The following is a 24,861-nucleotide window of genomic DNA, read 5'->3' as shown; positions in this document are numbered from 1 at the left end:
TCCCCATATTCCCTCCCCTTACTGACCCTGGCGCCACACATGGGCTCTAAACACGGAAAGAAGTCTCTGAACTGCCAGTCCCTCTGGAATGGAGAGTTGTGTGGAAGCATCCCTAATCGAGTTAGGAAGGACATGAGTGGGTTTGATCATCAAGTTGTTACAGTAAAACAATCCAAAGTAATCAGCATGAAAATCTGTCTCTTTTATTACCGTAACCTTAGATTACCCTTTTTCCTGCTCTCTTTTTTCGCCGTAGTAGACTAGTGTATGCACACACACACACACAGACACACACAGACACACACACACACACACACACACACACACACACAAACAAATTAAAGACCAGGGCCTGTCTGAAAAGTTTCTCCGGTCATTTGTGTCACAGCTTTTGTCAGGGTTGGGTGGTTGGAGTACAGGGAGACGGAGAAACAAGAGGAGTAAGAGAAAAACAAAGGAAAGACATCTAACAGGTGCATGACTGCTGTCCTTCGGGCACTTGTGTGCTCTGTGGCGGTAATGGCCGCTGTCTGCTCAGGTCTTAGGAGCTGCTGGGACTTCAGGGAAGAAGGTCGAAGGGAGGGGCTGATGGGACTCAAACTCAGACAGGAAGAGAATCGACAGCAGAGCAGTAAGAGGAGAAGGGAGGAAGTTGAGTAATTCAGGGGCTTGTGTATATCTAGGGGGCTGAGCCGGAATTCAGATTTGAAAGTATCACAAAAACCAGGTGCACACAAGCGAGAAAAGAGAGTAGATGAGATTAAAAGAAAGTGTGGTTGTTGCCTCTCCACCTGGCCATAAAGCAACACTCCCCCTCCCTCCGCTGAGGCCTTTGTTTCACGGCTAATGGTCCAGGTTAATTGCACAGGTGACGCTCTGTGGGGGAACAGATGGGCTCAAATGTGTTCAAAAACAATCCGCAGCAAGCACCAAAACTAGGTACGACTTGTTCCTCGCCTCTCCATTCTGCTGTGTTTTTCTCATCTTCTCCACCGGAGTCACAGAAGGTGAGTCTGGTGGAGGTTAAACCCTCACCGTGTTCCTGTTCACTGTGATTTCAACTCATCAAGCACACAGCCTGTAAGCTCTCTTTAGATCTCATTACAGAGCAAATTACACTCAGGGTTTGGCTACTAGAAGGACAGTGGATAGTAATGGATAACAGACATCAGTCTTATGCCTCATTTTCCTCATGATGTATAATTGAATTTGGCTCTGGGGGCCAGTGTTGTGCGCATATGGATGGGACTCAACTTTTTTCAACTTTTTTATTTTTCAATTTACAGCGGAAGAAAAAAAACAAAAAACAGAACAGAAGTAACATTTTAAAGGCCTAGGATTAAAAGAATGTCAACAGTTGAAGCTATAAAATGTGAGAAACTTAATAGAAATCAGTAAAAAGTTCATTAATATTGATTCCAGGTATAAAGCCATAAACAATAATAAAAACTCTGACTAGAATAAATTAATCTTATGGATAAATGAATCAATAAAACAGATAAACTGGTTCTTTACAGTAATTTCCTCACATATGTAGCTACATTTCTGTAGATATGTTACTCATCTTCAAGACTGGGATCAATGTGTATTCTATTCTACACTACTAAAATGTATTTCATAATTTACATGTCACTGTTGCTACCAGATTAACTCATGGCATATAGGATATCATGATCTACGGCTAAAGCAGATACAGACATGTCGCAGACATTTTCAGAATTCTCAGAACTATTTGTGTCTTTTGTCTCCCATGAATCACGGAGGCTGCATGTGAGCCGTCAGAATGGAGTTCTCAATCGATCCTCTTGTGTTCTTTCTCCCCGGCACAACATGCAGGGAGATGACAGATAGCAAATTGAATTTATGAACAGGCTTTGTTGACACGGCCGCATAATTATTGGAATGCCATGCCTTTGGTGTTTAAAAGAAGAAGAAGCCAAGCATTCCAAATACGCACAAGGTTTTCTGCTCGGTTGATTGAGTGAAAAGCTTTGTCATGTTTTTTTTTTTTTTTTTTTTTTTTTTTTTTCAAAGACGACAGCTGTTCCTTCGTTTAGTTATATACACATTTCGAATGCCGTCGATGACTGATTTTAATTGGCAGGAATAAACAAATGAGATGTCATGTTTTGCATAATGTTGGTTTGTGTGTTTGATTCCTAATTGCTCCTTGATTGAGGATTAAGAGTTAGCATGGAGGCTACCATGATGCATTGGTTTTTGTGAAAGCCTCGGATAGACGCTTGTGTCTCCTCTACGTGATCTTGCCACTAGCAGCTGTGAGTATAGGTCATGCTGCTGACATTAGCTGGAGTGTGCTCTCTATCTGCCTCCCTCTAACTATCTACCCATCTCTCATTGTCTTAGTCTGTCAAGCTTACACTCACTTGTCAGCTGAGAAATCTGTAGCATTCATTTAAATGGTTTTAGTGCAGCCAGTACTTTTGCAGCTATATACCATGCATTCGTAAAGCTATAGGGATGTAAAGCAAGTTTTTTTTTTTGGAGTAGGTGAGGATGTGTGCGCCTGTGTGCATACTGCGGTGTATGTTTTAGAAATAATTAAATGTCACAGGGCTCAGGCCGTCAGGTAGCTGGGAAGGTGTTTTACGACCCTGTGTTCTGCTTCGCTCCACTAGTCACTCTCAATAACCCACTCCAGTGCTTGCACTACAGAACCCACAGAGACCCTCTTCACTTTTCTCCCTGCTCTCTCTCTCTCTTGCCTTCGCTCCTCTCCCTCATTCTTTCCCTAACATCCTCCCTCCCTAAAAGTGACACACACTGCATCTGTGCTAATTCTTTTCCTATCTCTTCTTTGTTGACACTTGAGTTCGTGTTCTGCTCCTTGGATTGGTAAATTGCGGCAGCTCTCTTCTTCTGTTACTTATAGGTCCTGTTTTTAGGGTGAAACTAATTTGGTATGTGAAGTCTTTTATGCCTATCATGCTGAGAGCACATTATTCATCTTATCCCCCCTAATTAAGAAAGTGTGATAGTGCTGCTTGTAAATAAATTGCAGACTGAGCTAGTCCTCAGGGCCCACTGTTACATTTAGCCCAGCCTTCTGGATCCAGGTTCCACCTGATATGCAGGTGACGGTGGGATTGGGGAGAGTAAGGGGGGGGGGGGGGGGGGGGGGGGGGTTGGCAGAATCAAAGGGAAAGATATGGAACAGGTACATGGTCTCTCTCTGGGAGGTAGAGTTTCACAGAGCTTTATTTCTGCTCTTAAAGGTTTAACCGGTTAAGAAAGTACCTAAAAGTGCAAAAGCCGCAACCATGTTCCACACTTCCACAAGCTTTAATAAGATCATTAAAGGACCCCGGGGCTGTCTGTTGAGGTGCCCACCAAGGTGTTTCATCACTGGAAGGGGTTTGTCGATGTCTTGGGTCTTAGCCCATCTTAACCCATTTAGAAAGCAATTTCCTGTGAGCAGAGGGGATCTTTCCTCTTGAGAAAGATCTTTGGGCATAAAAGGTTAGCTTTTCTGTAATTCCCCAGCATGCAATCTACCACTGCTGCTAATGAGAAGCGGATGAATATTTGCCCTGGGTTTAACAGCTCAAAATAAGACAAGAGCGAATTGCAGGAATGAGGAAGAAATGTCTCCTAAAGTGGGCAATGTTATAATAAGTAATGCCGAAAGTTTGCTCAGAGGATACCAGGAATTAGTGAAATCAAAGGCTTACCTTGTCTTTGCAAATTTGTTGAATACAATATACACATAAATACTTACATGGCGATAGCCTGAAGGCCTTTCTTTTACTGAGAATGGGCCTGCTTGAGTTTAAGCTGTGGCCCAATAGTACGTAGTTAATTGAGCACTGTGGGGTGATTTGGGAGTACACTTCCCATTTTAGTCATTTGGGTTCTTTGTGTCTGTAACCCTCCCCCTGTACCCCAGTCTACTGCTGCTCCATGGCCATTACAAATGATGAATTGTGCTACAGTTAAGCTAGAAGTAGGACAAATTGATCAAAGTGTCAGGTGCCCCCTGTGATGTCTAGGTCTCCACGAAGAAGGCAGAGAAGAAGGAGCTGTCAAAAAGTTTCTTGTGCCAAGGTGGTTGGAGATAAATGTTTACCTGCCACTTAACACTTTCTGCCTTCTGTCAGACTCACATCGTGTCCTTGCTAGCCTACATACAAAGAAGTAGTAGCTGAAGATCTTGGGAGTTGATACAGTTATAGCAGCTGCAAGTTGTTCACCATATTGTTCTATGAGTCCACAGCAGACAAAACCCATGCTCCCCCCTTTAAACCAATGAGCCTGATATCGGAGGTGTAGTGCTGCAATTTGAGATAAGCAGTGCTTGGCTCGGCTTTGGTTTTGTTCTGATAAAGCCGGTCTAATTAAGCTTGATTTAATCGGGATTGCTTTTAAGCACAGCACACAGCCAGAACAGATACTTTGATTTCAAAAGTAGCCCTTGGGAAGGACTTGAGGAAGAAAGAGAAGGAATGAGATAGAGAGCAAAATTAGTTTGAGTACGAGTGAAGAGTTGCTTTTTTTTCCCGCATAATACGTGTTACTATTCTTGGTCACACTGATGCCTTTAACTTGCATGAATGATTGCAGGTTGGGTGGTTTGTTGCTAGAGGATGAGGGAAGAAACATGTACAGCCCTGATTGTCTCTGGCAATGGCAAAATATTTGCTGTTTTCTTAAATAACAATGCGCCATTCATTGTCACCATCTTCTGATCATAATTGAAATTTGCCTTATTGTCATGTAAAAGATCGATTCCCCAGTGTCTGGGAAAGTGCTGTGTGTGTGCTGAAGGTAGCTGTTGTCCCTGCTTACATCCTGATGTTTTCCTTCAGCTATAGCTGTTAGCACAGAAAAACAAAAAGTTACCTGGACCCTGCTGGTAAACACTTGGGGAGAGCTAGATCTCTCATTTATGCTAAAGAATTGAAAGCCAAGTCGCCAGCTCTACAATAAGTCACACTAATGATCCTGCTATAAAATGATGTCTTTTCTAGACCAGAATGATAAAAAGGGTGCCCCTCTGACTCATTAGCATCGGGGCATAAAGATAGGTGACCCAGATATAGAAGCTAGACATATTTCTGAACCCTGTTTCCATTGAGCAGTATGCTGCATGTGCACAGTTTGGGCACAACTTGTCATGCTGTTGGCCTCATGGCGCTTTAAGTGTCTCCTACCTGTCCCTCTAGTTATGCCATTTCTCCAGTTTCATGGATCCACGCGGCAGCTGTAACGGTGGGCAGGGGGAATGTTTTTCGAAGGCCGGTCCTGGTGTCATTGACTGAACAATGATAGAGCGCCCGGGTATTGAGCGGCTCCACACTAAATCTTTGTAAAGAGCACTTAGCTCCCCTGCGTTAGCCACAGAAAGAATATCTGTCAATGACCATCAGTGGATGCTTTCATCCTTAGGCTCCTCTGCCCGTATTAGTTTGCAGGTTCTAAGTGTATTTTTCCTCCTCCCTTGCTATTTACTGAAAAAAAAGGACATGTCTGAGTGACAGGCCTCCAACTTAACACTCAAAAGCACTATGACAGGCTTGTTTTTACATGATATGTCAGGTGGATGTTCATTAAGCTAGAGGACATCTGCTGCTTCAACCTAGCATTAGACCTTGACACGTCTATGAAAGTGAATTTGTGTGTGTTAATTCATACTTGTATATCATCCTGATGTGTTAATGTCTGTATGGTTCTATAAACAGATTTGCCTCTGTTATCTGTTCTCTTACAGAGGGAGATGAAACCGGTGTGATGGATAGCCTAATGGAAGCTCTACAGTCCGGAGCAGCCTTCCGTGATCGACGAAAACGGACACCGCGCAATGGTAAAGTAGCAAAAAACAAAGAAAAGGCTTTATGTTACATAATTTTCTTTCTCTGTCAGTCCCAACGCAATCAGCTCCTGTCTGTCACATAAATGAAGCAATGCCTTTTTGTGTATAATGAGTGTGTGAGCACTGTGCATGTGGCCTTTTGATTTGCTTGAGTACCCATGACTCACATATAAATATGAATACATATAGGAACATGTGCACATATATAGAGGTGCTATAGAAACGAGCACACACGTGGCCAAGTCTAAGTCATTAGCGATGTGTTGCCCCTTAGCCTTTTGTAAAGAAATGATCACAATGCAGCCATACAGGCTGAGGTTGGGCAGAGGCTGTGTAAGTGTAATTCTCTGTTAATACATTCAGTTCGACCACGATGAATGGCCCGGTGCCCAGGGGTGTACCACCTAGTAGGGGTGCCAGGTTCAATTGATATTCAAGTCAGAATTCGGTAGATGAGCAACAGGTGCTGCCATCTCCACTCCGGCAATCACTGTGGAAATAAGAAGGGAAAAAATCAGACTGGATTAGTTGAAAGACTCTGGGGAGAAAAACACATTTTGTAAGGCATTTGAAGTCATTTTCAGTCTAATCCAACTTTATTTATTAATTTTCAGTCGTTTTTAGATTTACAATTATTTAAATAAATATGTAATAGTCATGTTTTCAAGTTTTGAGATGTCGATTTTGCAGTACTCACATATTTACAAGATGTTTTTGTACACTTTGATGTGGTGTGTGCACTCTGCTGTATCATCCATCAGTCATCTTAAGTGTCCAATTTAGTGCATGTGTGGGAGGTTATACCATAACCATTACCATTACCATATACCATTTCCAAAAAGACACTAAATAGAAATATCCAAAAAGACACTAAATCGTTATCTTTGAATAACACTTAAAAACACAGAATTCCTACACTATGATTTAGATTTAAGCTACAACTGTCCATTTCAAAAGCTTTGGTTTCTAGAGTATTACAACAAACACACATGCACACATACTGATTTAATACAATGCTGCCCATCATTCCACACAACTAGCTGCTTTCTTCACCCTCATCTTCTTCATTCCATATTTCTGTATTTGGGTTCAATATGAGCCTGTGTTGTCTTGGAGATTAATTTCTGCCAAAATTCTGAGATGTGTCACCCTTGATGCCTTTTTTCTCTCTCTTCTTTTTTCTCCATCCTTCCCTCCTTCGTTTTACCTCCTTTATTTTATTGGGAACCTTTTTACAGGTGATCAAAGCCCATCCAGTCCAGCCTCTCGGTGGCCAGGTGCTAACTATGGTAACAGAACCCTAGGTGTGTGCATTTAAATACCTTTTTAACCGAAAACCCAGCACCACCCCCCCAACACCTGTCTGTCCTGGATGTTTTAACTTACACGTCCTTCCTGTCAGAACACTAAAGCTGGGCTGGTCTACAACATGCATAGTAAAATGCTGAGTTATTGCATTTGACTTTGCTAAAAATTGTTAAAAGGTATTATATGTAAGATTTACAGTGTAAACAAACGTTAGAGCTGTATATGAATTTGAATCTTAACAAAGACTTAACTTTCACCTCCTTGTTTTCATGAAATTCAAACTTATTCTGAAAGATTTGAAGAAGTGATCCAAAGAGAATCATGATTTCTACAGTAATTTCATCAGAAACATATTTCAGTCTGCAACATGGTTGAAATCAAACTGAGGACCACAGCTGTTTTTACCTGGACTAACATGTGCTATGGCATATCAAAAGAACTAGTTACTGATGTGGACGAGCTGTAAACAGTAAAACCATACCCATTTAAGACTTTTTATTATAGCTATAGCCTTTATTATGTAATTGTACATGTATCAAGTCAGTAAAAACAAAAGTCTACATATACAGTAGATACACAATTTATTAAAACATTTAAAAGGTAGCACATTATTACCAATTACTGTATATGTTCTTATGTGTAGAAATACATAGATAGAATTAAAAACATGCTGCGGTAGATGAAAAGAGACTTCAGACTGTAATGACATTCATGCTTGAACTGGTAAGAGAAATGAAGTAAATCTCACATTGAATACCTTTTTAATTAAATACATTTGAGTTCGCAAATATTAAAGTTGCCCTTGTATTTTCCCACTGAAACTAAGTGCTTAATATGTTTGACATGATTAAGACCCTATCACTACTTGAAGGTAGTAGCTTGTGTTTCACTCAGCATAACTTCTGTCATGTAGAAGCTCAGCTCCAGTCATCATACAATGGCCGCGCTCTTCCTGTTTGCCTTTGCTTTCACAGCATGTCACTTCCTGTCTTGTGGCTGCACTTAGGAAGTGTTTTGCTGGAGAGGTCCGTAGACCCTCCTGTTATGGTCACTCACAATAGTTTTGTGTTTTACCTGTCTCTTCCCTTATGTGTTTAGTAAATGTCAGACTGATGTGGATATAAGCACATCCGAATGATTTGCCTGCTTTTTCGGGATTCTTGCTTTTATGCTATAAGCAGTCCTACTTTGTGGCAATTTAAAAAAATGAATGGCCTTTGACCCTAATATGTCAGTTGTCTGTGTGCATGCCCTGCTACATGTATCAACTGATTTGGTTAAATGTTTTAATAGCTGAAATAATGAAAGTGTGTAAATGGAGGAGAGTGTATGTTTAGTGTGATGCTATTTTCGTCTGAAAAGTAGCATTCTCTTCAGAAGTTTCTCTTTTTTGCTCTAACTTTAGTTAAGTACTTAGTCTAGTAAGAAAAAGGGAAGAAAACTGGTGGAAAATAATCATCAATATTTGATTAACAGAAAGCTTTTGAAGCATTTTTTTTAAAGTCAAGTCAAAGAGAGGTCCTTGGCAAGTTTACATCTGGTTGAGAAATCTGTCTATAAAGAAACAGACTAGTGCTTCTTTGGTTAGAAGAAGCCTTTGACAGTATCCATGTGTAGGTACCAATTAAATATAGTTAGTCTTACCTCTGTGCAGACTTATGCTCTTGAACCAAACTATGAAAAGGAGTTGGACACTTTTCCATAGGTGTCCAGAGTGGACAAACAGAGTCACACTTTGTGGTTGAAGGAATACTCGTGAATCTTCTGATTACCACTGCTATGATCATTATTTATGGAAATTAGGACTGAGAAAGATCCTGTGCGTTTATGCTGAGCAGCAGTTTGGAATTTAAACCCCTCTTGTGTGCCAGGATGGTCCTGGAGATGGCACCACCTTGACAAATAAAGAGCAGTGGAGGATCTTGGGGTGGATTTTTGGGTAAACAGTTTTTACATAAAAGCCTTGGTCATTTTGTGGTGAAGGTCACTGAAGAATATGATACAATGAAGCAAGAGAGGAAAAGAACCTTTCCATATTAGTACTGTCCGCTGTTGTTGTTTCCTGAGTGTCATATTAAGGGCTGACAAAGGGGGGAGAGTTTACTTTGGTGATGCATTCCCTTTGCGGATCATTTAGTCCTGTTCGTGTCATGTGGCAATGACCTCCAGTGTGATATTTGTCGTTTACAGCTGATTGTGAAATGGGTGAGATCAGAGTCAGCAAGAGGGCATGACATTCAAAAATGATGTGGTGGATCCTTTTGGTTGGAAGCAGGAGGTTGTACCTAGTGAAAGTGCTAAAGTATCTCAAGGTCTCTTTATGATAGAGGGTAAGATGAGGCAGTAGATCTTTATTGGGGTTGATTTCAGTTGTGTTGAAGGGATTCACTGTCTTGCTAAAAATTGGGCAGCTTGAAGTTAAGGCTCCTAATTCATTATGTTGTTAATTCATTTTAAAAGAAACTAACTGTTAAGTTTCCTTGGTCTCTTGCTTGGTGTCGATGACTTTGTAGAACAAATTTTAGTGTTGAAAAAGTGAGTTGAGTTGACAAAGATTTTCTAACCAGAGTGCTTCCTATTCCCCTTCCTCATTGTTGATGTTTATGGCATGTCCATTTAAGAGGAGTACCATATCTGGAACATGCCGGTAGGATGCAACCTGCTTGGGGGATGTGTCTGGGCAAAATGACAGCTGACTCCGCTTCTCGGGCTTAATAAAAACTGCACCCTTATAAGTGAAAGTATGGAATGAAAATGGTTTTCCGCACAGACGCTGTTTGATGTCTCATGGGGTTATTGTATAACTTGATATCTTTTGCCTTTCTTTATGAATATTTCTCATATAAAATTGAATATTCTGTGTTCCTGTGACCTATTTTCCAATTCTTGCTCTCTCTACTTGGCGGCATTTTTCACCATCATACCTCACCAGAATGAAATATGCAGTGACGACTCCCTGTTTACTGATATGACTGTGGTTTGATAAACAGCTGCATGGATTCTCTACTCAGAGGTGAGGAGAGGGGGAAATCCGTTTGACATGCTTGCTACATGGAGTTTTTATAAATTGAATCTGGAAATGAGTTCAGCTGCCACAGAACATCGCTGGAATTTGTCTCATCTCATGAGGGTGACACAGAAATCTTGACGCACAGTACGAGGGAAAAGTATTCTCTTTAAAAAGAAAAAATGAACTTCCCCAGTGATGGACGATTTGGAGACAAAAGACATCTCAGTCAAGGAACGCTGTATGTGATGTTTCTTCTTTGTACACTGTGGGAACCGTCAACATTTTAGTCAGTAGAGTGATGTTGTAATTTTTGGGTCAGTACTGCAGCATTAATGTTTGTGTACTTCTGTTGTGTAAATATTTGCTTCCTCACTGAGTCGGGGACTGGCAGCATTTCCGTCTCAGAATTACTTGAGAGAAGGTTTTCTGAGCAGTTGTATGAGACTGAGAGGAGAATCTATTCACTCCTGCTTGTCATGTCTGTTGTAATCTCATGCTTTAAAGCTTGATTAACCTCTTGTCATCCCTAAACCAGCCGTGCATACCGAAGAGTCTCTCAGAGATCCACAAGAATCTTCCCTTACGTCAGAAGGAGTTCATTACAACCCGGCATATAGAGTTTTTTTTTTTTTTTTCTCCAGGCAAAACAATACTTCAGCAGACTACCTCAAGTGTCAGGCTGAACACAATTCTAGCTGCCGCCAGTCACAATTACACCCAATTCCAGAAGCATTTCCTATTTCCTTGTCTCCACTTTGTGCAAGATGGAAAACCTAACCCGAGAGGCCATACTCGTGTTATGCAATTACACCAGCCAGTTCTAATTCAACACACACAAAGTGAATGGATTGATGGAGATGAAAAAAGCTACATTTTTTGTTTTGTTTAGCCTTATTTAAGGAAGATTATGTAGCATTGAGTTGCTGAATCTGATTAGTTTAAACTATATGTATTTTCACAGACAACATATGCTTCAGTTAAGTTTTACTGGAAAAGGGATTTGAAAAGATGTACAATTACCTTCTTTTTTCCATCCTCTATTCCTTTTTTTTGCTGGAGTTACCTTGGTATCTGGAAGGAGATTGTTTGGTAGAGAACAGGAGCCCCACATACATCCTGGCCCATCGATTTATGGTCAGGGATGAAAGCCACAGACTCACTAGGTCTTTCCTACTGGGGGGCATCCCAAAAGACACATCAATCAGATTTCAAAGAGAACCAAGCCAATCGTATTTATTTGCTCGCTTTCCAACGTCATTACAATCCCAATCCAGGGCCTCTCTCTCTCTTTCCTCTTCCTGCTCTCTTGTTTCACCTTCACAGGTCGGTCCATCAAAAGTTCCCTCCTGCATCCTATATAGTAAGCCTCTTAAGGTATTATTTGACATTGAACAGAGAGGGATAGTCTTATGTCCATTAAAATAGAGATGCAGTGATATAATGCTTGTCAGGGTTACGGAATTTCAGCCCAACTATCTAATCCGCCCCCCAAGGCTTGCAGTTAATTCAGCTGTTCAGGTCAGACAGAGTGAGCCCCTTGTATGTTTAATGAAGATTAAATTACCTATTTTCTCTCATGAAATTTTAAAAGAAGAAAGAGAGTGAATCTGCAAAGGCGCCAAATGAAAAGACCAAGGTAAGGTGTCTTTAAAAAACGTTGGCCAAAAGGAAACGCATTTTCCCTTTTGCATTTTTACCCCGCACACTCATTGATGACATCATGATCTATGGGTACTTCCACTTCATATCATCCACATACCCCAGATGTGAACAACCACAATGTGTTCAGCCAGGCAGCTATTCTCACATTGTTCCCCTGATCTGGGGAAAAAATCAGCCATTTCTTCCTTTAATTACATCACAGCAAGTGATAGTGATCGTAATTCCCTCAGCAATTAATTTGCTCACACATATGTTGTACCAATTGCTTTATCTCCCTCTTGTTGTCTCTCAACCACTCTACCAGTTGTTCTTCTGTTCTGTTTCACATACACACGTGCGAGCTCGTGTCACATTATCAGATGGGGCCTGTTGCTGTAGGGTGTCTCCGAGTTGAGGGCTGAGGCCCTTTGCCTCCACAAGCTTCTGGCTTGCACTTCAGTTGATAGATGTTATTCATTGGGTCGGCCCTAGAGTCTATCCTACAGGAAGTGGAGCTAACATGATTTGGGGCAAGAGACCCAGAGGGTGTCAGTGCCTCCTGCTGTAGCTCGGATGGCTTAGTAGATGTGAGATATCAATAGAGTAGACGAGGGTAGAGCTCTGTGGAGACGAGCTGCTTGAAATCTATCACCTGCTTCTCATAGATAAGGATATTTATCAACAGCCAAAGGGAAGGCAGATGGGAAGGAAGAGAGGCATGGACAGCCACTCCATTTAAGATTTGACATCCTAAGGCATATGCAAAACATTTGTCCCTCCCATTGACCCATTCAGCCTTATTTTCTGGACCTGATCATTTTTCATCCAAAGCAGAAAACCCATCATGGAAATATAGATGAAGATTTTATGTACCATTTGAGCACCCTTGGCACATAACTGATCCGTTGCTTGAATCTGCCAAGGGAGGACGTAAAGTAAGTGAAGTGTGACTTGGAGCCATTTTGAGAGGATAAATCAAATCTTAATAAAAGGCAGTCTCTTTAGTGGACATCGGGGGTCTCTTGCCCCTGCCCCTCTGCTACTACCACCTAATCCCTTTGCTGTTGAAATGATACTGAAGTTATCTACTTGAGAGCAGGTAATCAACAGGGGGCTGTATGCATGCCCTTTTGATGCCAATATCCCCTTTTATAACTCCGTCTGAGAAGACTGTTCATGTGGAGCCTTGCTCCCTATGGAAATACCTTTTTTTTTTCCTTCTTTTTTTCAAGCACAGTCAATGACCTACTGTTATAATGGACTCAGAGCTCTCAACACCTATATCCTATATTGTCTAACTTTATTGGCAAGGGGCCTCATTGATGTACAAAGTACTCAGCCCTCCTGCCTAGTAGACAATAGACAAACAACTGTAGGGGGAAAATGTCTACAAACTTATCATATTCAATATTATTCTAAAACCTTTTCAGTGGGCTGTGTTTTTTTCTTGCTTGCTCTCCGAACAATATTGGCTTTCAAGTATGTGGGCAGTTATGAAAGGTCACCCCAAGTGTAAATTGTCAATAGTGGATCAATTTTGGAGGGCAAATATGCTTTGGAGGCCCCATAATGGACGGTTTCATCTTATTTTTTACCCTGGGCACATTCACACAATAAGATTGATATGGTTCATTGTGTGATGAATTCCTAATAGACCTATAAACTTGCAGAGCTTAACGCCAAAGGAATGCCTGTGAAAGCCAAATATAGTGAAGACAGTCGGACCATCCCACCAAATGAAAAATGGCCCTCATATAATTCCAATGGAATCTTTCCCGAGCCATCATGCTTAGTGCTGAAGGATGGGCAACTTGTGTGTGTTGAATTAAATCGTATTTATCGCTCATTAGGCATACAGCGGGGCCAAGTGATGATCAGCTAGAGAACAAATAATGTGCGGTGGAAGGGGATGCCATCATGTATGGTTATGTGTTCCACTGGCAATAAAAAGAGGGGCCAGAATCAAATACTTCTTCCTTTGCTGTCATGTGTTTTCTCTCACCTCCTCAATATGATGCAGCTATTATTAAAGCATTAGATATAATGTTCAAGGGGATGTTTGCAGTTGGATTGCCAAAGACTATCGACAATCTGTCGACAATGAAATGGAATTCATATTATACCTTCGCATTAGGCTTGCAGGATAACTGTTATGATGAGGTAAAGGAAAAAGAAGGCAGACTGGTTGATGAATGAAAACGGTAATACAGATAAACAGATGTTTTTTTTTAAAGAATGTTCACAGTTTAATTAATCGGACATATAAGTGAAGGTGATGCTGGGAAATTAGAGAATGGACTATGTTTTAATATTGGCTTTAAATATCTGAACCTTCAACATTGTTTTCATGACTTTCTTCGCTCTGAGTCAGTAATGTTTGTAGGTGAATACAGTATTGTTTTATTTTAAAGGTTTTAGGTCATATTTTCCTTTTATGAGTGCAACAATGTAATGTTCCCATAATAAAGGGCTGATTTGAGATTATCTGAAGAGTGACAAAAAAATAACAAATAAGTAATTTTACATCATGTCCTATAATGATATAAATAGAGCAAGATCTACATATCTTTGTCAGTTTCTTATTAACACTTAGATGGGGGCAAACTTCAAAACCCAAACCCAAATTTATTGTGAAATACATATCTGTGAAAGCAAAAAAAAAAAGACCCCCCTATTATTTTCTGTTGGACAAAACAAAAGAAAAAAAAACATTTGAATTGTCGGCTCCAATGATTCAGAATTCTGGCAAGCACATGCAGTTTGCATATAAAACATAAATTAAATATCCAACATCTTTCTGCTTTTCTATTTACTTTTGCCCAAAAGCCTGGCTGACTCTTTCTGCCTCATTTGAAGATCTTATGAAAGAACATAAAGCTAAATGCTTCATTAGTTTTGTAACGATGACTACTAATAGAGAACTTGCATCAGTATGCACAACCTTCAATTAACACTAAGAAAAAAGAATTGTTGATATTTTAATAAAGCAGTTAGTCTCCTACAACCCCAGCATCTGCATACTTTTAAATAACAAGATGTTTTACCTTGTTTCATGCAGTAAACCATTTATTTGTTTTTCTAAATTACAAAAAAAACAACACTGTAATACTAATTACATAATGGTTCAATGATAAAAATTCATTATTTGGGCTTACAGAAAATATTTAATTTTCTTCCTGATGGGCACTGTGTCATCTGTGAAAACATGCAGTAAATGCTGAATGTCAGGATAGCAAGGTCCCCATCATAACGCATACTGAAGGATAAATAACTTGTTTATTATTTGATTTATTCAAGAGAAAATTACATTTCAAATTAATATAGCAGTCCAAATCTGTGTTTGATGCAAATCCAGAGGGACAGATGACAAAGCTGTTTGCAGGCTAAAGGGAAGAGGCTGGTTTAACCTTTAGACATGATCAAGGATTGAAAGAAATGGAAGTCGCAATCTCGTATAGGTCTTGGTAGAAAGGGGTGCACATGTGACAGGATGAGGTTGAAGAGAGAAGAGGCATGGAATTGAATGAAATGGATCGAGTGGGTGTATTGTGCGCTGATGGAAAGATGTATTGATAGTGATAGCAGCAAAGAGTTGAAGAGGGCAGGAGAGACAGGAGAGAGGGGTTAAATGAAGGTAAAAAGCAGAACACCCATCTCCCCAGACGTACACAACACTGGACGTGCAATCAGCAAGAATGCTCCTTAAACTCAGGCACTCCCCCTCCAGTCAAGCATGATTGTGCTTGACATGGTTCCATCACTAATGCTGACTGATGCCCATTTGCTGGGCTCTTCACTTTTATTTATTTATCTGTTTATTTGCGTCAAGTTTATTTATTGATGGGCCTCAAGGATATGATGGCATATCTCCATTTGCTCACACAGGGAAATATGAAATGGAAGGCTGAGGCTGTGCAGCATTTACACGCCAATGAACAAAAGACAGAGAGGGGCAGGGGGGGGGGGGGCAGAGTTCACCTTTTTTTATTTAGATTCCAGCAGTTGAAATAGCTATTCGTCTCTGGTAATGGAAAAGTGATACGGCCCATTTAGTTACTTAGCACTAATCCCAGTGGTTTAGCCCCCTCTCTATTTTTTCATCCCTTTTATCTCGTTGTCTTTCTTCATTCGTTCTTTTGACTTCTATTTGGTTAGTGCCTGATGGAAGGATTTGAGTGGGGTCAAATTACTCCCTCACATGTGCGGGTTTTCCCGAGCTTCAGCAGCACTCTCAGCAACATTAAGTGCTTGCAACACGTTGATGTTGTAGTTCACCACCAAATACCCATGAGGGTTTAAAATGCATGCTCTGTTTAATGCTTTGTGATCACTTAACCTCCTATTCTGGCCTAAATACAATTTATTTTTAAGTTTTTGTGATATGGTCTATTTTGCGAAAGGCTTTTTTTTCTTACAGCTTTTAATAAGATGTCCCCTTCCTTGTGATTGTAACATAGGATGATGCAATTAGAGTGTAATGATTGTAAGTGTAATTGTTGTTTATTTTCACAATGACATATTTGCTGTTGTAAGCTACTAAGGGAACACCGATGCTTAATTACCCACAAGTGTACAATTTGAGATCATTAGCTTTAGAAGCCAATATCTCTGGCCAGAGGTCTGCCAGAGGACCTTTGGTCCACTCTTGTGCTGTATTGGTACAAAGAATGCCAAGTTAAAAACTGCTGAAGAATTATTTCTTCAACATCCCAAACTAAAGTGCCTGTCCCGACGATCCCAATCATCAGCTTTCTAGTCATCAGTTTGCTTTATTTAAGATATTGATTCACTTTTTAAGGTCAAATCTATTTGTTGGAAACAATTTAAGAGATCTGTTAGCTGATCTTCTTTAAAGAGACCTCAGTTTTCTCATTTGAGAGTGAGATAACATTTCATACCCTTGGTAAGATTAATAAGAGAGGATAAAAGAGACAGAAACTGAAAACCTGATTTTTTTCCCCATACACCTTGGAGCAATTTAATCTCACTTTTGTGGCACAAGAGGACAGAAATCAATTACAACTCAACACAAAAAAAATGGTGTGAGGTGCTAGCAAACTCCCTGTTCAGCTGGAAACTGATTGGCATATGTGCTCTTACAGCGACAGGGACCGTACCCGACTGCATCTGTGACTTTATTTGAATCCATCCAAAACGGCTACACTGAGGAGAAGAGGGACATGAACAAGAAGGAAACAACAACACAGCTTGGTATTCAAGAATTTTATAAACGACAATCTTACTCCCATAAGAGATGACTAATATGTCAAGTTTAAAAATAGACGGCTTGCCACAATTCAGACCCTCTGCCTCCAGTGGATGAGAAAGAAGCAGCAAGATGGCAAAGGGGAGAGATTTGTGATTTGCCGTGTGCGTGCATATTATGTCTGACTCAACTGTATACAACTTGCAGCCATATAATTGCATGTGATTTATTGGTACACTGTATGTATTTTCTACAAGTGTGCTGCTGTGTCTCATGTGTGCAGTTTCACTGTATACAAAGCGACCTGGGTTTTCATGTTAACCTGAAGTTAATGGCGTTAGGATGAAGGCCTCAGAAGTAGCCCAACAGCGGGGGTCATGCATTAGTGGAAAGCCAGTAGAGGGTGCAGAGTTTGTAACATCTCCACCCTGAAGGCATTGCCAGCTAAGTAAAGGATGAGGCTGCACACTGCATTACCTCAACTATTTTTTTTTTCCCTTCCACTCTAGATGAGTTTCTTCCAGTGGCTCAGGTCACTGTTGCCCCCGGGGCGGATTATGGCAGATGGGAGTTGTGATGTTCCGTAAGATTTCTGACAAGTGAGGAAAGGGGAGTGTGTGTCCATACTTTTGATCTTTTTTTTTGTATGTGTGTGGATTTTGTTTTTGTGTGATTGTGTGTGCTGTTTATTTGTGGCAATGTTTACTGAAGCTTAGCGTTCCTTGGCAGACCAGCGGTCGTCCTGATTTTCATGTCACAGAGGGACTCGCAGGTTTCAGCTTTTTTAAGGAGACAGTGAGGTCAGCGTGAAGTCTAAAGCCACAGATATGTCGCCTGAAATCTCATTCGGTTCAGTCTCCTGCTGTAGCAGAGCAGATTATGCATGCCTACTCACACTTACATGTCTAAGTATGCTGTGTTAGCTAAAGATAGCCTTCTCTTGTAAATATTAAGTCACCATACATTATGATTAGCGAGAGAGCGTGTAAAATCATTTATGGCGTGCATTATTAAAGTCTGCTACATGGTAAGGCTCTTTCCTCACGCCTAACCCCTCCTTTAATATGTTTAGGGTGGTGGCAAACAGTCTGTTTGAGGAATTGATTTTTTTTCTTTTGCCTATTGTAAAAGTTTTACGACAGTCAATATGGCCGAAGAAGCAGCCCTTCCATTATTTTACTGGATCTGCTGCGCCGCTGAATAGATGGTTCCTGCTTATAAACCTTGAATAATTGAACAGGGGAATCATTCAATGAGAGGGGGAGAGGCACAAGGTCTTGATGGCTAAGATGACAGCTTGTGAAAGAAAAAAGACAGCAGACTGATTAGACAATGTGTCATATTGCTCCCTCGCTGTCGGTACACTACACGCTCTCATCCTCTCTTACCAGCCTCTTCTTCTCACCCCTCATCTTACTTAGTCTGTCACTCTTCTGACTTCTCTTTCCTGTTTTACTTCATCATTTACTTCTTTACTCTTGTAGTAGTCTGATTTCTTTCTTTCTTTCCACCCCTCTTCAACCTATTGCCCCGTTTTCTTTAAATGTTTTATTTTTACTCACATCCTGTCTCCATCCATCCCAATGACCCTGTGTCACTCCAGGAAGAATTATTACTCTTGGACGGAACATCGGCTCAGTGGCGCCGTGCTGTACTCTCGCCGCATTATCCATTTATGGACTATCCCCTTTTGTGGTGAGCAATCTTCCTATAGCCCAGTAATGCTAGGAGTCTTGGCGACCCTGTGCATTTGCACTGTAATATAAGACATTCTCATTAGGCCATGGATTGTGCTTTCTCTCATGTCCATTACATTAATTGCTACACATCAGTGCTTGCCGTGCCCCTCAGTATTTTGTTACATTGCTGGCATTCTCTGCCCTGCATCAGATTGCTAACTGTGACCAACAACTGCTCTGCCCAGGGAGGCGAGGAAGGTAATTGAAAATGTTACAGAGCAAACTTGTGATGTGTTCAATCCAAAAATCTCAAGGAGATAATCTTGCTGTTTTTTTTTTTGTTGTATTTGTTGCATAAGTGGATGCCAATGAATGAAGAAAAAAATATTTTCAGATCAAATAAATTGAAGCCAAGTGCCCTTCCACCCCCGCACCATCCCAGTGTTGTCAGTCATCTCTCCTTATAATAGGGAACGAGGCCGCTACCATAATTGCTTTGATGGTCCAGCCTGAACAAATCACTTCTGGGCACAAAAAGAAGCCTTGGAGATGGCAGCCAGAGAGAAAAGGTGCGAATGAATTAAAGCACTTTGCGTTCCTCTGGGGCATGTGGCCCAGATTTTTCTAAAATATATGGAGAGGAAGGAGTGTGGGGGTGGGGTGTGCCTCTACCCTACCAAGAATGAATGGCAGTAAAAGCAAAAATACACATCCAGCCTCCATTATGCCAAAATGGAGAGCTTTTTCAGGAAAGACACAATGGCACTGACATAGTTAACTGGCAGGTGGAGAAAGGAGGATTTCACTGGAAATAATCTGATTTTGAACGGGGCTCCCTTCTATGGGAAAACCTCTGGTCGGACCTTTTGTGAAGGAACAAAAGTTTGGCCATTTGCAAGCAAAGCTTTGAATGTTTCAGTAGAGCTGGTTGAATGGGCCATGTGAATGTCCCAAGGCCTCAGCGCTGAGGACTGCAACAGGCAGACGTCAGACATGGCCTTGTGCAGCATCACTCTTCTCTTAGGAAGTGACCATGTCAGATCCAGATCCTTTTTGTCTCCTCTATCCTCATTTGTCTATTTTAACCTTGAACCACATAGAAAGGTTTTACTTCTTTGCTCTTATTAGCCACTTGTACAGGTATAACTTTATTCATGAGGCTAGGAATATTAGTTATCCAAAGAAACCCACTGAATGAAGCAGCACAAACTGAAGATAATATATCTGCTATAATATGTCTGCTATTTGAGTTGTCATGGATGGCAACAAACGCAGTGGGGCCATTTGACTAATCCTCCTTCAACTCCACAAAACCTACAGGGGTCACAAGACCCCAAAAACAAGTCTCCATGGGTGTCTGGAACATCACTCTTTCCCAATGGCCTTGTCTTTCTTCTCATGCAGCGGAAGGCACGCCCCTTGTTAGTTCCACTCTGAACCATTTGCTTCTCTTAAGGGTCGCCACACCAACCAGCCTGCATCCCCTAATTCGTTGTTATCGAACCAAATCTTTGACCCTATTTTTTTGAAGGGAAGGGTCTTTGTTTGCGGTTGACAGCCCATTGAATCCATCACAGCTCCAGGTGCAGTTCTCTTGCAATGGAATCATTTGTCAAAATAAACGCAAACATTTGAGTTCATCAAACAGATTACACTTAAAACTCCAGATCGGTGAAGAAAAGCAAATATTAAACCTGTCAGATATTTGTGTCATCTGCCAAAGAGTAAGTTTAAAAAATAAGATAATGAAAGTGCTATCTTTTCCCCCAAAAAAGGAAAGTTTTGACAGAAGTCAACTTCAACGCCTTATTCTCTCCTTTCATGAATTTCTTTTATGTCAGTCTTGACTATCACTTTCCACATCTCCCTATAAGGATGAGCGGTGACTGTAATTGCTTTTAATATAATCATTTTGCCGCTTTATTGTCGTCAAGAGCACAGTTTTCCTTGTCAACTTGAGTTAAGCACATTCATCTTATGCACTCATTTGAAGAGTGTTCTCTGACAGAAATGAGGTTGAATGCATCCACACGCAACAAAGACCCATTATCACTGCCGACTAGCTAATTAAGGAGTCTCTCTGACTTCCTACTTGCCAAGGAGTGTGCAGTGGGTCCTCCGCCATGTTTTCAACCATGTGTTTCAGGGAAATGTCTAAGGCATTACTTCTGCCCTCCCTCCATCTATAATTTACCTCCCTCCATTCATAATGCAGAAGTGTTCTTCACACATCTTCTGGTGATATGACATTATTTTGCAGTGGCTAAACAGACATTGCGACGCCCCTGGTGCATCGGCATGTGTATGTCTGCGTGACACACTTTTGACTCTGAAGGATCCACCCCAGCCTCAAGTGTAAGGTGGAAAACAAAAATGGCATGCCCTTCTTTGTTGAAACTACAGGAGAGGTATCTGAACTTATTCTTTGTTTTCTTTTATTTTGGGGACTTTTTGGCCTTTAAAGTGTAGAGGGACAGGAAATGTTTGTAGAGAGGGGTGGAGATGAAATGATCAAAACAGAGTCACACTTGAGACCAGTGTGATGGAAACTATAGGCTCTAAGGGGCGCATGCTCCCCCAAGCGAGCTCGACCAGCCCCCCTGTGCTTGTTCATTATCAAAATGAATATACATATAGTATGTGACATGCAGAGATGGGCACAGTTAATCAAAATTCAACTTTGTTAGCTGTCAATCCGTTTACAAAATTGTTAACTTCTATAGCTGTTAATCAGTTAATTCTATTAATAATTAATGGATGTAAATTTAGAAAAAACATCAGCTTTTTGTAATGTCAATAGATTCAAGTTCTTAAGAGGCCATGATGACTTAGAAAACTCAAAATAACACGTCTGCTTTCAAAATCTACACCCTAGAAGTTTTGTGGGTATATAATCACCGTCTTCACTCTAGCAGCGCTCTGGAAGTACATTCATGTAGATCAAGCAGCGCTTCATAACAAAAGGGCTCAGGGCAGAGACGGCCATTTTGGCTCATTATTCAATAAGCTCTCTAAAGTAAAGGAGACAGTATGCTCTTGCTCAGGTTGTGCGTTGATCCATCTTACTGTGACATGTTACAGCAGGGTTTGGATTTTAACAGAAACCAAATTCAATGGGAGTTAAAGGCTTAAATAATAATTTTTCAATTCAGATCCAAGTTAAAAATTGATTTTTAAAAAATAAGCGCTGTCAATTAAAAGACTAACCCAGCTCTGGTGCCATAAAAGACATTTCCATTAAGCTGTGCTCAATCATGATATTCCCATTTGTAGCTAAAGCAAAGTTTGATGGGTTAAACAAGTCTGTTGGAGAAAATCGGCATGAGTCTGACACAAAGAGAGGTCTTATTATGTGCTTTTCTATGCTTACTATCAGTGTTATGTCTGCCTTTTCAAGAGCGTAAGAAAAAAAAAAGGAAGTGATCCAGACGGTGAAGGAAGAAATGTATGATGGCATCTTGTGGCGCAAAAAGGTCACGAGACAGACAAAGACTTAAGAAGAGAGGGACGAAGAAGGAGAGAAGGCATCCCATTGCCAAAGCAGCACTCAATATTGTGTCCAGTCCTGAAGGATGTGACATATTTCTCCCGTCTTTGTTGGCTGTTTTAATCAGCTTACATATGTCCTGGACTAAAATTAAATTTGTCTGGAAGAGAGAGGAAGATAATATTGGCTCGACCACTGCCTCTTGATTGTGTGTGTGTGTGTGTGTGTGTGTGTGTGTTTGTTTGTGTATTTCTGCCTGAACAATTGCTTGTGAGTGTTTGTTTGTGTGTATTAGTGTGTGCATGTGTGTACAAGCATTGTCCGCGCCAGAGCCAACCAATTCATAACAACGATGGATTGTGTTTCTCCCATATATCATTGTCAATGCAGCTCACCTCTGCACTGCCAGCTTATTTAATGGCCAAGACCTAAACTCAGAGCACACAAAAGCCCCCCACTCCTCCTTTTCGACACATTTGCCCTCTGGCATTTGGTGTGTTTGGATTTTTTTTATTTTTTTTTATGTTTGTGTGTGTGTGTATTTTTGTTTATTCTTCTAGTGTGAAAGGTTTACTGAAAGCTGTTTTTACAGTATTGTCAAGTTGTGTACAGTCAAGAATATGTCACTTAACACATTGAAGGAAGCCACCTGTGATTAAACACTTCACAACACTACACATATCTCACCATATGTTGCTGTTGAGACAGCTGAGGATTGCTCTCAACTTCATCTGGGCTATAAGACGACAACTGTATATGAAGGCACACTCCATTAATCTGTCCGTCTACTCGGGCGGTTTGAGCAGTCTGTCTGGCACAGCTACACTTTCCTCAGAGGATTTCATCCAACAGCAGATCACTACTTTATGGATAGCATCTTTTTTATTATTTTGAGCCAGTGCAATCTCTTTTTTTTTTCCTGCAGTTTTGATTGATCACAAATATCACACAGTATGTTCCTGACTTGCAGCAGCGATTTTAAATAGGAAAGTCGTGGGCCTTTGAACTGCAGAGTGTGATGAAGTGCATCAAGCTCTGCTCGGAAAAAAGCCAGGCCAAGATTATTCACTCTTTTCTACAATGCTCTCTTGCCCTGTCTTGTGTCTATGGAAGTAGGGCATGCCAGAGGGAAAGGGCAGCACAAGATACAGTACTGATACAGGCATTATGCAGGCAACCTCTGACACAAAAGAGACCACATTTACCAAAGAATATTTTCATGTATATACTTCAACTACATTTCCTTTAGTTGTGTGATCAATGGTATTGTAATGCTGCAAATATGCAAATTTTCCGGAACTGTAGGTTCTAATCAAAATCACATAACCTCCAGACTATAGCACAGTTGCTCACAAATAGCTAAATACAGTACCTGCTCTTTTTAGGTCACACCATTTGCATGGGGGTGGTGCATTTAGGGGGGGGGGAGGTTATAAAGCATTCTTGATTCAGATGCAAATGGTACAGTTATCAGCAGCCAGGACCTTATGAATAATGGGATGTACAAAACACACAGCCCCGCATAAGGAAATGAAAGAGCGCCTCTTTTCTGCCCCACTGATTTCATTATAGACACTATTATTGGCTTAGAATGGAAACATCTATTATCTGGAGTCAGAATGTGACCACCTTTTTTTTCTTTTCTTTTTTTTTTGATACGGACAGTCTTTCACTACTGTCAAACCTCATCAAATATTGCTGCCCCAGATAGGGCAACAGGCACATTGTGGAGAGTGGGAGCCTTCAGGCAGTGGTCACATATAGATACTGTTAATGTGTCTTTAGCCTTAAGATGGAGCTCTGCCCTGGTGACTGGAGCCTAGCCGTACTCCAAACTTGACTTTTTCTCAGTTTAAAATTTCAGTGCCACAACCTTGTTTTAACAGTTTTGTGTTCCACTGCATTTCCAGGGCCTTTAGCTATGCATACACTTGAATAGTTCGGGCAGCTTTGTGAGTGTATTTCTCTCCAGTGTTTTGTTATTTATTGCAGCAGCTGTTTGAAGGACATTTCGGTTTGTGTCTTTGGCCTCAAAAGCAGATTACACCACTTAAATCGCTAATTATTTTTATTCTGTGGGCAGTTTGAATGGTAAGATTTTTTTTTGTAACACACAAAAATGGGTAAACAAATATCAAGTAGATGTAAGGTTTCATTTTTTGCAGAGAATATCTATAGAAGAAATACATTTTTCAAGCCGCCTACTTGGTTGAAAAAAAATGTCATTCTTGTAGACAGCTCTGCAATGACAGGATACAAGAAGTCATTGCATTCATTGTTCAATACATGTATCCCCTTTGAAGTGCGGTCTTGTACCTGCCACACTGAATTGCTCCTGAATTGCCTGTAATAAAGGGACAAAAAAAAGTGAAAAGTAGATCATTTGGTGGATCCAAGAATAGAAGAGAGCCTGTGGCAAAGGGCAGAGGGAACAGAAAGGCAGAGAGATTGTCTGTGAATAAGACTCTGACAATGTGATGACACTGTAACTAACCTCTTGGGATGTCTAATGTGTTTCTGTACCTTAGACAATGCTAGCCTCTGACTCTCTATCTATCTAGTCTCAGATATTTTCTTCATGTCCTCATTTTAGAAGTGAATAATTTCAAATTAGCCACGGCCGTTTACTGAATGTTGCAGAGTGTAAATCAGTGATTCAGTTACAGTTGAAGATGTGTTTTGTTTCAGTATTGTTTCAGA

At 40.7% G+C, this 24,861-nt stretch overlaps 1 protein-coding gene across 7 annotated transcripts in view; it reads left to right on the top strand.

The window, feature by feature from the left end:
- Positions 1-24,861, top strand: part of diaph2 (diaphanous-related formin 2) — a 368,827-nt gene that overhangs the window by 316,710 nt on the left and 27,256 nt on the right. For 5 of the 7 annotated variants that reach the window (XM_061048503.1, XM_061048504.1, XM_061048507.1 and 2 more), the window contains 2 exons: positions 5,729-5,821; positions 7,069-7,134. In XM_061048503.1, the coding sequence (XP_060904486.1) occupies positions 5,729-5,821; positions 7,069-7,134 (159 nt within the window). The remainder of the gene's footprint in view (positions 1-5,728; positions 5,822-7,068; positions 7,135-24,861) is intronic. The other 2 variants (XM_061048502.1, XM_061048506.1) reach the window with 2 other exon arrangements.

The sequence above is a fragment of the Labrus mixtus genome, chromosome 10, assembly GCF_963584025.1.
Source record: "Labrus mixtus chromosome 10, fLabMix1.1, whole genome shotgun sequence".
Classification (NCBI taxonomy): Eukaryota; Metazoa; Chordata; class Actinopteri; order Labriformes; family Labridae; genus Labrus; species Labrus mixtus.
Note: the sequence above shows the minus strand (reverse complement) of the source record. Positions and strands in the feature narration are given on the sequence as shown.